Source organism: Montipora capricornis, chromosome 9, assembly GCF_036669925.1.
Source record: "Montipora capricornis isolate CH-2021 chromosome 9, ASM3666992v2, whole genome shotgun sequence".
Taxonomy (NCBI): Eukaryota; Metazoa; Cnidaria; class Anthozoa; order Scleractinia; family Acroporidae; genus Montipora; species Montipora capricornis.
In genome coordinates this window covers 36,020,467-36,032,966 of record NC_090891.1, presented here as the reverse complement: position 1 = coordinate 36,032,966, position 12,500 = coordinate 36,020,467, and the positions used below count along the sequence as shown (strand labels likewise).

At 40.5% G+C, this 12,500-nt stretch overlaps 1 protein-coding gene across 1 annotated transcript in view; it reads left to right on the top strand.

Annotated features, from left to right (window-relative positions):
* LOC138015817 (dedicator of cytokinesis protein 1-like) overlaps window positions 1-12,500 on the top strand; it is a 56,296-nt gene that overhangs the window by 27,498 nt on the left and 16,298 nt on the right. The window contains exons 35-48 of the mRNA XM_068862928.1: window positions 559-637; window positions 1,118-1,218; window positions 2,535-2,593; window positions 3,026-3,097; window positions 3,555-3,631; window positions 4,465-4,553; window positions 5,214-5,312; window positions 6,058-6,115; window positions 7,296-7,336; window positions 7,697-7,787; window positions 8,983-9,084; window positions 10,401-10,490; window positions 11,071-11,175; window positions 12,073-12,159. Coding sequence (XP_068719029.1) covers window positions 559-637; window positions 1,118-1,218; window positions 2,535-2,593; window positions 3,026-3,097; window positions 3,555-3,631; window positions 4,465-4,553; window positions 5,214-5,312; window positions 6,058-6,115; window positions 7,296-7,336; window positions 7,697-7,787; window positions 8,983-9,084; window positions 10,401-10,490; window positions 11,071-11,175; window positions 12,073-12,159 — 1,150 coding nt within the window. The remainder of the gene's footprint in view (window positions 1-558; window positions 638-1,117; window positions 1,219-2,534; window positions 2,594-3,025; window positions 3,098-3,554; window positions 3,632-4,464; window positions 4,554-5,213; window positions 5,313-6,057; window positions 6,116-7,295; window positions 7,337-7,696; window positions 7,788-8,982; window positions 9,085-10,400; window positions 10,491-11,070; window positions 11,176-12,072; window positions 12,160-12,500) is intronic.

The window sequence follows — 12,500 nt, the reverse complement described above, 5'->3', positions numbered from 1 at the left end:
GTGATTGGCATGGAAACGCCTTTACGCTTTCGTTGATTGGTTATACTTCCACATGTGAAAGAGCTGTACGCCATTCTGATTGGCTGTATAGGCCTTTTTCACATGTGAAAATAAAGCGTATAGATTTGTACAAATGAGCTTTATGGAATAAAATTCTCATGTTATGTGTAATAAAAAAATGATATGTTCACTGCGCGCGGTGAAGATATGATTTTTTAGTAAAAGGAGAAATCCTGGTATTTCATCAATATCTATATAATAAAGGTAAATAAATAAATTTATTGATTAAATTTAATTTAAAATGAAAGTTGATTTAAACTGATTGAAATATCTAAGAAGTATCTTTACCAAGCGACTTGTGAAGGTACTTTGAAGATTTCCTTGATTTCTTTAAATAAATTATAAGTGATTTCGGGTTGTCCTGACATACGGTGTTGGGCTTGTCTTTATGAATCGCGACTCTACCTTTTCAGTTGCCATTCCGAATTTGTGAAAATTTTCGTAATTGCTGCAAAATGAGGGATTCTCACTTTATCACGTTTTCATTCTTTTTGTCAGCGTGATCCTGAGGGCCATTCAAAATTTTTCGCAAGCTCTTGTCGACAACTTTTCTGGCGATGACAACTTTGATTATCAGGTAACCGAGTCGTCCTTTTTGAGTATAGCACTGCCATCAAACAAATCCCCGTTTTTTCATTTTTCTTTCATTTCGAAGGCATGATTTCGAGACACTCGCTTTTAAAAATGTAATTTGGCGAAGACCGTTTTTTTTCCAATACAACATATGTAGGTTGAAAAGTGACATATCTGTCTGCGGAGAACTGGACTAGGTTTTATGCCTTGCACTGTCGATTCATTGAGTTTGTAACGCCGCAACCATTTCCAAGATCCCAAATTTGCCGTTCTTTTGAAAGATCAGCTTTTAAGCAAAAGGCAAAAGGCAGTTTTACAACTTCATGAAACCCCCAAGAAAAGGGACGCGAGAGGTTATTTTAACGAATCTCGTGCCGCAGGTATGCTAAACCAGCCCCAAAAGGAACGTACTAAGAGCGACTTAAATTGATCACTCCATTCGAAAGCCGGCTATTTATCATGATCTCGCTTTACTGCTCTTCAGCTCTGGAACAACTATTTCAATCTGTCAGTGTCCTTTCTGACTCAAACGCACCTGCAACTGGAAAATTTTACTGAAGTGAAAAGAAACAAGATCATTGACAGGTATTTGCATGCAGCATGGACCTTTTAATTTGTTACTTAAGTCATTTATTATTCATAAAACAAAGCAAATCAATGACTTTAAGTGTTAATCAGATTTCTCCTCATTTATGACCGGAGTGCTAGTCACAGAGTCATAAACCTAACTGGATAGAAGGAGGCAGAGCTTCTTCCCTTCATTCATAAGTCATGAAGGAAAAACAAATGAAATTAATAGTTAGACTGTCAAGGAAATAGTGGTTCAGTTAATTTATCTAGTAATTATTGGTTGTATACCCACTACAACATTCTCCTGATTTACATAAACGCTTCATTCAATTTTTCCGCATAGCTTCCTCGTACTTTACAAATAATAGGTGGAAAATATGAACACTGAATGTATGGGTTGAATACTTGGGATTGCAAATGTGATACAACAATGACGTTCATACAGTAAAAATTACTTCAGCACGACCAGAGCTCGAGAAAACAAGACAAGTGAGATATTTATGTCTCAAGATCTTTGAATTGAGGAACAAAACATTTTTATATTCAGGGGATGATAATATAGGGTACGTCCCGTTAAATTGGGCAACCGTTGGGCGCTCAATATCTAAGATGAATTGCGTATGAATTTTTAGTTATTGTAACTTACTATTGCCCATAGCTGCCTCTGCTGCTGCTGCTGCTACTACTACCAGCAGGACTACTACTACTGCCACTGTTACTACTACTACTGCTATCACTACTCCTACTGCTACTACTAAACCTTCTGCTACTACTACTGCTGCTGCTGCTGCTGCTGCTGCTGCTACTACTACTACTACTACTACTACTACCGCCACTACCACTACCACTACCACTACCACTACCACTACCACTACCACTACCACTACCACTACCACTACCACTACCCCTACCACTACTACCACTACCACTATCACTACCAATACCCCTACCACCACCACCACCACCACTACCACTACCACTACCACCACCACCACTACTGCTATCACTACCCCTACCACTACCACTTCCCCAACCACCACCACCCCTACCCCTACCACTACCCCTACCACTACCACTTCCTCTACCACTACCACCACCAGTACCACTACCCCTACCACTACCCCTACCCCTACCACTACCACTACCACCACCACCACTACCACCACCACTACCCCTACCACTACCACTACCACTTCCCCTATGACTACCACTACCCCTACCCCTACCACTACCACTGCTGCTGCTGCTGCTGCTGCTGCTGCTCATGTAACCAAGTTTCTTATTATAGACTTTGACTTCCCTGTATTTAACTGTGTTTATTTGTAATTTAGGTATGGAGACATGAGAATTGTCATGGGGTTTGAAGTCATTCATATGTGGCAAAGTCTTGGTAGGTGCTAGGGATCCCGTTTCATATTTCCCCTTTTCCTCCCTTTTATGTTGTTGTTGTTTATACCACAATACGCGTTCTAGAGTAGTTTCCATCAAAGTTTTGTATACCGTGTTACATGTGTTCAAATAAAATGGAACGATGAATACCCATTGCGAGAATGTTTGTAGGGTTCTTCCTTGTGAAGGTCCTCTGAATGTCTGAAACAATGTAGACATGTGCATGAATAGGCAATTTCCGAGTTGCTGTTTGTCTTGGTTTTGAGGTGAGTCTTGGTGCTCAGCTATTGAAAGGGAAATACGTTTGATTTGCATAAGAATACCTCATTTCCATTTGAATGGTTGTGCACAGGCTCCCTTTGAATCTGAGGTATGCAGCAACTCGGAAATGGGCTATTATATGCAATATCAATTGTTGTTTTCTCATTTCCAGGCTCCTTTCAGAGCTATTTCAGGCTAAGCCTTGTGTGTCCATTCCTCGAGATGACTCTTGTGCCTGAGACAGGTGAGTGGTTGATAGTGCGGCGGTTTCAAATGAAATAGCCTCATGGGCAGTCTTGATCTCGAGATCTATAAGTCTTTTGCAATTGTTTCTAAACCATCCATTTTTGTTCGCCAGAGTGGTGCGCTTCTTTTTTCTATCCCCAAAATCTATTTGCTCAGCAGCCAGCTTTCGTTTGGAGCACAAGACTGTTTATATTACGTGCAAGTTGTTTTATGTAAAGACGACTGCTATTCTTAACTATAACATTTTAAAAGAGATGAAACTAGGAAAACTGCGTCTTTTAAATATTCTCGAACATATCTTTTGCATAATTATTAAGCGGCACTCAGGATCAAATAAAAGCTTAAAGACAATGAAAGTGAAAAAAAAAAGACAGGATTTTAGATTGCAGTGGCACTTTCCAGTCAAACTTGTTAGAATACACCGGATACCACTTTGAACTTATACTTTTTTGCAGAATTGCGCAAGTTCACCTTACCAATATTCTTTGACATGGTACAATGTGAACTGAAGTCAAGAGGCGTTGCTTCCGAGGTAACGGGAATTCTTAATACTCAAACTGATGTCGGTTGATAAGCATTGTATCGGCTGACTCATAGTGCTTTGCATTTAAATTTAAACTGAAGTGAACAGGACGGGTTGTTAAGAATTCTAACTGGCCGTAAACAGCCCGGCGCAACCGACGATGTGAACCATCTGCAGGGACTGGCCAGAATAGTTCAAACTAATCATAAGAGTGGGTCTCCGAATTTCAAGTCTGCAGCCCCAGCCAGTCAGTCACTCTAATTAATAATCGCCACATTTTCTTTGATTCCATTGAATAATACTTAGGGCGCGTTCGATTGACCATATTCCGGAATAAGAATACGTGGAGTGATGATTAAAACGGTATGTTTGGCGCGTCTCGAATCAGCAAGGGTAGTAAAAATATGTTTAAAATAGCATTTTAGAAGATGATGGACAATTTTAATGTGAATCTCCGTAAAAACGAAGGATTTTAAACTTATATTCCGTGTATTCCTATTCCGGAATACGGTCAATCGAACGCAGCCTTAGGGTGCGTTCGATTGACCATATTCCGGAATAGGAATACATGGAATAGAAGTTAGAAATCCTTCGTTTTACGGAGATTCACATGAAAATTGTCAAACACTTGCTAAAATGCTATTTTAAACATATCTTTATCATCCTTGTTGCTTCAAAACGCCAGACCTACCGTTTTAAATCATCACTTCACGTATTCTTATTCCGGAATAAGGTCAATCGAACGCGCCCTTAGTTTCCTTCAATATCGATGTTTGTTTGATTGTTTTGTAGTTACAGAGTTTACGGATTCTCTCATGGATTTTTTTTCTTGGTTGTATTAGGTTGAAACCAAAATAATGAACGAACTTGACAGATTGGTGAGTGTGGACAAGAAAGGTGACAACGAATACAAGATACTCTTCAAGGATATGTAAGATATCTTCAAATAATCTAGTTTTAAATTTTACCAAAACAGTTGGAATACAAACGACGCATTGGTTCAGGGAAAACCTCGACTAGATGCGTACAAGGATTAGTTTTCCATCTTCTCAGTGGTGTTCTTTTTTTGCATTTCACATTTTCCAGCTGGTGCTTGTTAATTTTTACTTTTACGTCGATACCAATGCCGCTTAATTAAAGGCCTCTCTTGGTGAATGACCTAGTTTGAATATGATGTCTTCTTAGTGAATTCGTGGATAGTTACAGTCTTGGTATCTTCTTCAAGATAGTAGTGGATTCGTGGGTAGTTCCAGTCTTTTGTACTGCCAATTTAACCGTTTGCTCCCACAAAGGACTGGAACTGCCCAGGGATCACTCGGAACTCACCATCAGCGTCATTTTTTCAGACGGTTTCAGAGATTTTTTCAGTCTCAGAGAGGTCTCATTTGTGTTGGATTGGAATGAATGTTGACGTGGGGTGGGGAGGGGGGGGGGATACTTGCAAAGGTCATTGTTTTGTTTGTCAACATAAGACGTTTGCTTACACTCGTATAGAGTACATGATCGTAACGAAATTTAAATTTCTATGTGCTTTCGGAACCGCTGTAATCTCTTCATTTGCTGATTTACTCCGCATTATTCCTCTTATTAGCCTGAAGGAAAAGTTCGAAAGTGAACTCCTGTTTCGTGATGAAGGTATAGCGTTCGTTAACCGCGTCACAGACCTATTACAGTTACTTCTAGAGTACAGGTACGTAAAATTGTGTCAACAGAATTTGTGCGTAAGTCGGTTTTGAGTTAATCCGCCTATAAGCGAGCTCTCTTTGCAGCCTATGCAAAGGCGCCCATGGTGATGGCTCAATTAGTCTTCCAGGAATTTAACTCTATTCACCGAAAATTATTTTCTTTCGTTTCTCCTAAAAAAAGGTAACATGGCGACGACTAACTAAGCCACTTGAGCGATTGGTCTCCTTAAAGAATTTCTTTGACCTGACCAGCGGCAAGATTAGTTTACTCAAACGAAAGAAACTGTTTGCGTGTCGATTGCTTTATAGTATTCACTACTTTGCACAAATCCCATAATACACCTCTTTAACCCCCCCCCCCCCCCAAAAAAAAAAAAAAAGAAAAAAAAATCTGCATAGCCATTGTTTTCGACTTCTCTTGGGACATTTTCATTTCCTAGGAGAAATTGCAAACAATGGTTATGCAAAAGTTTGGGGGGGATACTAGAGGTGTATTATGGAATTGTGCAAGTAGTGAATTGCTTGACCACGCCCTTTGATTGGTCAAGACTCTCGCTTCACGTTCTCGGTTTACCAGTTGTAATTTTGACTTGGTCCCTCTCGTTTTCCGCGTTCAGTGCTGACTGTTGCATTTCTTGTTGCCTCATTTGCGTCTATTTGATTGGCCAGAGTGTAATTTCTCTGATGTCAATTTCATTAAGAAACTCTTCCGGTTCCGGTCATTTTAAACTATCGGGTCTTGCGTTTCAGGAGAGTATCAACAGAAGACGATAAAGATCAAAAGATGAGCTGCCTTGTAAATTTACTGGTAAAGTTGCTCCACGAATATGAATTTAAGTTGTTGTGTTCTGTCTCTCACTGATCTAATTAACAAATCGAAAGTGGTTCAGCGTTGTCTGTTTAAGCAATAGAGGGCGTTTTCCGTGTTTGCAGAGCCCCATCTAAACACGAGGGGGAGTTGGGAGATTCGAGACAGTTATGACAGTTTGCATAACTGTCGAGAATTCTCCCAACTCCCCCGAGTGTTTAGATGAGGCTATGGAAACACGGAAAAAGGTCCTCTATTGCTTTTATAAAATATTTCTCAAGGATGATTCGGCAAATGAAGGAAAATGCTGGTTTTTTGACTTCTAGATTGAAACATATTTTCTTGATACACACTCATATTTCCTACCAGCCAATCAAAACGCGCGTCTGACTACATAACCAATCAAAACTTGTGTGATGTCACAGCCGTGTTTCCATACTCTCATCTAAACACAGCTATTGACTCGGCTGTGCCTCGTGAGTCCACAACAAATTTTGACCACTGTGATGACGAAAATCGTTGTCGATAAGAGTACAGACAACGCTGAACCACTTTCGATTTGTTTTTTACCACAATGTTCAACACCAAAGAAAGTGTTTATTTCAGAGCGTAACCAAAATTATGACACGGCGAAAGAGCAAGCGTTGTCAATAACTTTCTCGCAATATGATTGGTTTATTTTCCAAAATGAGCCTTCCTGATTGGCTATTGCATTGCGTGACAAATGGCGCGAGCATGACGCGAGCAGCGTTGTCTAGACTCTTATCGACAATGGCAAATTAGCCAATCAGATTGCGAGATTACAAGCAATTGTAAAAAATTAGGGAGTCAGGGTGGTTTAGTGGTCATCAACCGTGCCTCCCACCTCTGTGACCCGGGTTCAACTCTGGCCTTGGGTCGTATGTGGGCTGAGTTTCAGTCCGAGGGTTTTTCTCCGGGTACTCCGGTTTTCCTCCCTCCTCAAAATCGACTCCCGGCCTATTCCATCAGGCTGTGGTGCTGTGCTCCGAGGTCATACATGGGTCGTGGTCAGGGGCCGAGCGCCTAGCCGGCAGCACAGCTCCTTCGGTCCGACCTGGTTGAGCTGCGCCTTCGTAATTCAGTCTCCGACTGCGAAAAAGGGCGATTAGCAGATCAGATATCAGATATATTATTAAAATTAGTTGGTCTTCAATTACAGGAATTTTACAAGAAAATAAAGCGTGAAGATATGTACATCAGGTTTGTGACCAATTTGAATCTTTTTTCCCTAAACCAACGACAAATTCTGTGGATATCTCTTTACTTGGAATCCTTTATTGAAATGCAACACTCATTTTTCCGATTTGCGTTGGCTCTTCTTACTGGATTTAAAAAGATATGTAATGGAAGTTTCAACACCGTACCGGTGTTTTTTCACTCAATCCTGGATTTTTGTCCTTAAATGCGATGAACCTACCCTTAGAAAATCGTTGATTGCAATTTCCTTACACGATGTTGTAAACGTTTAACCGTCCCTAAAATCACCTATGAAGAAGACGTCGAGGTCATTGGGTGGTTAGTGTAAGAAACGTGTATTTTTCTTTCTGTTTACTTTCTCAGGTGTATAGAAAGACTGCGCGATCTTCATATTGCTTCGGAAAACTTCACAGAAGCCGGGTATACTGTCCTTGAACATGCTAAACTGTTACAGGTGATGATGATTAAATTTGTTTATCGACAAATTTTTAAAGGCATGTTTGTGTGCTTGAAATCGGTACGGTAGATTTTTTTTTTTCAATACAAAAACTCTGATAATGTCATTTACTCGTCATTTTAATTAATTGCTGATCGCGGGTTTCAGAAAGAGAGAAGACTGGTCTTCTTTTTCAAAGGTCGTCGACACTGCTACTCAAGTAATATTCTCACTGCTTGCTCTATCAAAATGATTGTATCGTATAGCAGCTGGGCTTTGGAGGCTTTATGTTGCTATGTATGGGAAGCTTTTTAGGGTTGTCCGATACAGCTACAGAACTAGTAATAGTTGACACTTCCCTTAACAGCTAGCCTCAATGTTAAGTATGGTTGTAGGCAGAATTCAATGTGGAATGCCCAGGTAGAGGGATGGCCGTTCACAAACGGAGCTGATTTGCGTAAAGCAATTGACGAGATTCATGCTAACTGGTGTAGGCGTCACAAAGTGACCCTGTAACCATGTAACTTCAACCAAATCCAAGTAGTTCAAAGGCAAGATGACTTTATCCAGTGGATAAGTCACTATCCAGAGTATAAAATACACTTCACGTTGAACGTTGGCCTTACGCACCTTCTAACTAGATGTGCTTAGAGTGTGCATATTCATAGTTGCGAAGGCAAATACTGACATCTTTGCAGAGATTGAAACTGAGTGACGGATAGGGACTTATCCACCGGATAAGGTAATCCGAAAACTTTTCAGGCCCGAGAAGCCATTTGTGAAACTGTCAACCGCTTGTTTTGGAAAGCCGATCTTTTGACATGTTTTCAAGGTAACAAAAAGCAAACTGACTGCGAAGTTTGACGACTTAAGTCCTCTCCGTTCTTGAGATACAGAGGGAATTGTGACACCCGAAAATAGCCCGCAAAGTTTCGGAACTTTCGAGAAACGGGCCCCTGAACCCTAGCCAAAGAGCAATACACGAAGGTCTTTGGGTTAAGGGCACACCTTGTGAAGTTTATGCAAAATACCATGAATCGGACATTTATGAAACTTGCCGACCGTTCAACTACTCGCGTTTATGAACAACTATCTTCTTAAATACCCCCTAATCCCCTCTTTTGCCATTGACCTTGTATCCCCCTGCAATCAACGACAATCCCCTTTCACCAACGTTCAAACCTGAAGAACGTTTCTTTCATCTGTTTGACAGTGGTCTGATTTGCCAGTGAGTGATTTCCCCGATTCTATGACGCATTTTCAACTCAAGGAAAAGTTGTATTTGGATGCCATTGTCTTTCTAGACAAAGGAAAGGTAAGTTTCAAAAAACCTTCTTCAAACGATTTATTGCGGTTAGTGAACTAATCCTTTGACTACAGGGAGTGGTCAGTATGTAAATTCTCATCACAATTTCAATGAAACGTCAGTCAGACAGGTATTGAGGATGAAGATTATTTTCAGCTCAAAGAGGTGTGAACTTGATATCATCAAATTCTCAAGACTACTCAACAAAGAAATTTATGGTACTAGTTAGGAGAATGAACGTTTCGATCTTGGGAATGAGAGGCTTAAAGCAATGTGCTAAATTCGTCCATAAGGTTGGAATGACTGGCAGTATGATAGTTTCATCAAATTCAAAGAGACCTGTAGCTTTATCGAACGCAGTAATTATTATTGTAAAGGAGGTGATAACGAATTTTAAGGAGGAGATTGGGGGAATGAATTAAAGGGAAACTGTCACGAGAAGCGCATGCGCTAGCGTCTTGGGAAAACTTGAAAAGTGTTAGGTTAACTTTTTTCAAGTTGAATCGACAAATTCAAAATGGTGTCCACTGGGGAGGGCCATGGTGGACAAAGGAGAAACTCCGGCGAATATACGTGACTCACGCGTGAATCCATGATGGCGGCTAGAATTTTCCGTGGGCTCGAGAGCAAACAAACTCGAGCATGCGCAGCTCATGACCGTGCCCCTTTAAGGGTACCCCTATCAGGGGTTGAACCTAGGATCTTTGGAGTGTTGGTAGCCACAAAGAACATTAAAATAGGTTCATCTTACATAAGCACTAAACTCAGTCGTTAGAATAACGGTTGAAGTTGTGGATTTGATTCCCACCCTACTGAGCATTTTTCTGTTTTCTTGTGTGGGCCAATTTTCATATATTGGGCAAAGGTCCAGCTGAATTCAATTGAGAAATGACAGCAAACTGCAACTTACACTCTGTTTCTTAATCCTGTTAACTTACATACTTACTGGTAGAGCGGTTTTCAATTGAGTGTCGAAAGTAATTAGATAATTACTTTGGTTTATGATTACTTCACTCAGTGATAGCACTCAGTGATTGGTTCAAAGTTCTTGCGACATTTTTTCAACCAATCAGAAGTGAAACCAAAACCAATCGTGGCTCACGCGTGCACATTTTCCCGCGCTTTGTGTCGGCTACGTGTAATTACTTCGAGTTTTGATTGGTTTGCCGGATTGTCTCAGTCCTTTCTGATTGGCCAAATTAATTACTTTGGTTTTGGTTTTACGACACTCAATTGAAACTCGATCTATAACTGCAATGTCGGAATGAAGATGGCTGTGGTTTGTAGTGTGGATTGGCCAAGTGACAATTATTCATTGTTTTTAGACTTGGGAGAAGGCGATTGAGCTGTGCAAAGAGCTCGCCAAACAGTACAAATCACATTCGTTTGATTACGTAAAGGTCGGTGACATTCTGGTAAGTGAGAACGCAACTGGCAGTAGTACTACCACACAGGAACCCGGCCATGTTCGCTTGTGACCAAAAAGCCAAGACAACGGTCATAGTTTTAGGCTATGCTCGGAAATGGAATTCAAAAAGTATTTGGAAAACGTGTTCTTAGGACCTATTCGGTTGTCGGTATGGATCTAAAACTAGTCTGTTTATTCTACTCCAGGAAACGGAATTAGTTGTCAAATAGTAGCGTTATAGAGTGGTCATTTTATTTTTTTGTCGAAAAACTGACGGGCAATCATGTAAATACTTTCGACGTGTAACTAAGTGATAATGGCTCCCTATCTGAAAAGGATTTTCATCATACAGTTTTTTATTTTATTATCATCCAGGAGTGCATTTAATCCTTATACATAAGCTGCCAAAAACGAAACCTCCAAAGTCTTAATTACGTTTCTGTGCTCTGACTTAATAAACAAAAGAGAAAAGATGACACGATTTCAATTTCCACGTGTAATTTATGTTGTCTACTGAAAAAGATAAAAAAACGAATATACTGACAGCTTGTCTATGTTTTCTGTTGTCTTTTCTTAATTTTGCCCAGAGGAGGCAGGCCAAGTTCTTCGACAACATAATAAAACAAGTACGACCAGAATCCGAATACTTCCGGGTCGGTTTCTATGGAAGAGGTTTTCCCTTTTCAGTCCGGGTAAGTGTAGGATTCAGGCAAACGTATCACAGGTTCTTCATTGAAAAGCCATTGGATTGCAACGATCTGGGTATCCTGTGCGAAAGGCGTCTGTCTCCTGAGCAAGAGATCTATGGTTTAACTCCAGGCGCTGTCTTTTTGACGACATCTAGTGTTCTCGGATGAACGCAGTAAACCACAAACCCCTCCTCGCAAATCTTGTGCGAAACGCTGAAGAAGCCACGTCCTGTAAACTCGTGTTTTGAGGAACCTGTAAATCCTACTAGCGAGACAGAAATGATATGAACTGCAATTAGCAAGTTGACTTTCCAATTTCCTCCCCCACCCTCTCGAAAAGTTGTATCACGCATTTGAATTGAATTACCATATAATTGTCAATTACAAAAACGACCTCTCGGTCGGTTGGCTTGAAAAGGGTATCCTGTGGGACAAGCGTTCCAAAGGGATAGCAGTAAAAACAATTGGCCCGAATCTGGACTTGTGACAACGAGAATGGGGCCAATTTTCCCTTCCACTTTGAACGCCTTCGTTAAAAATGAGCTGTGTAACTTTACTATGCAACTTCAGTGGTAGTCTCAATCTTCAATCATGGGATTTCACGCTGATGTTATGTTCCAAAGTTTATCGTAAATAATTAGGTTACAACACTTGCTCTTCCTCACGTATAAAAGACAAGCAGAGGGTGACTTTTTGAACGAAACTATAGAAGGCATCAGTCTCAGTGCCGAGGAAAATACCCTTATTGCCTCTCCTCAGAATGTGTAATGCGTTGGAAAAATTTGGAACACAGCCTAGACACTCTCTGAGTTTCAGCCGCGTACTGCCCGAAAAGGCCCTATTTTTGGCAGCAAGGGTTTTAAGAATAAATATTCTTTTTTCTTTTTTTTCATGTTCAAGAATAAATCCTTCATATATCGAGGTCAGGAATACGAGAAAATCGGTTCCTTTAACCAGAGAATGCAATCACAGTTTCCGGATGCTCAGGTATATAATTTCCTCACTATGTTCCACTTTTAGCGAGCAAAAAGACGCCTGAAAGCATTGATTTGCTTTTATTGTCACTCGTATTCGAATACAGTGCTTGCAGGAGCCATTTTCTTGGAGCCTCCATACGTATTATATCCTAGAGTCAACCCTGTCCTATCTTTTTTATTTTTTGAACTTATATATCTTTTCATCGTTTTGAATCACCTTCTTGTTTTGGGTGTGCTGCACCTTATGTAATCAGTGGCCGACCATAGGTCTCTTGTGACTAGCTGTTGCGAAAACACCCGCGAAACCCCCTGGGATTTGCCTCTAAAAATAAAAAGCTACGGGGCAAGGTG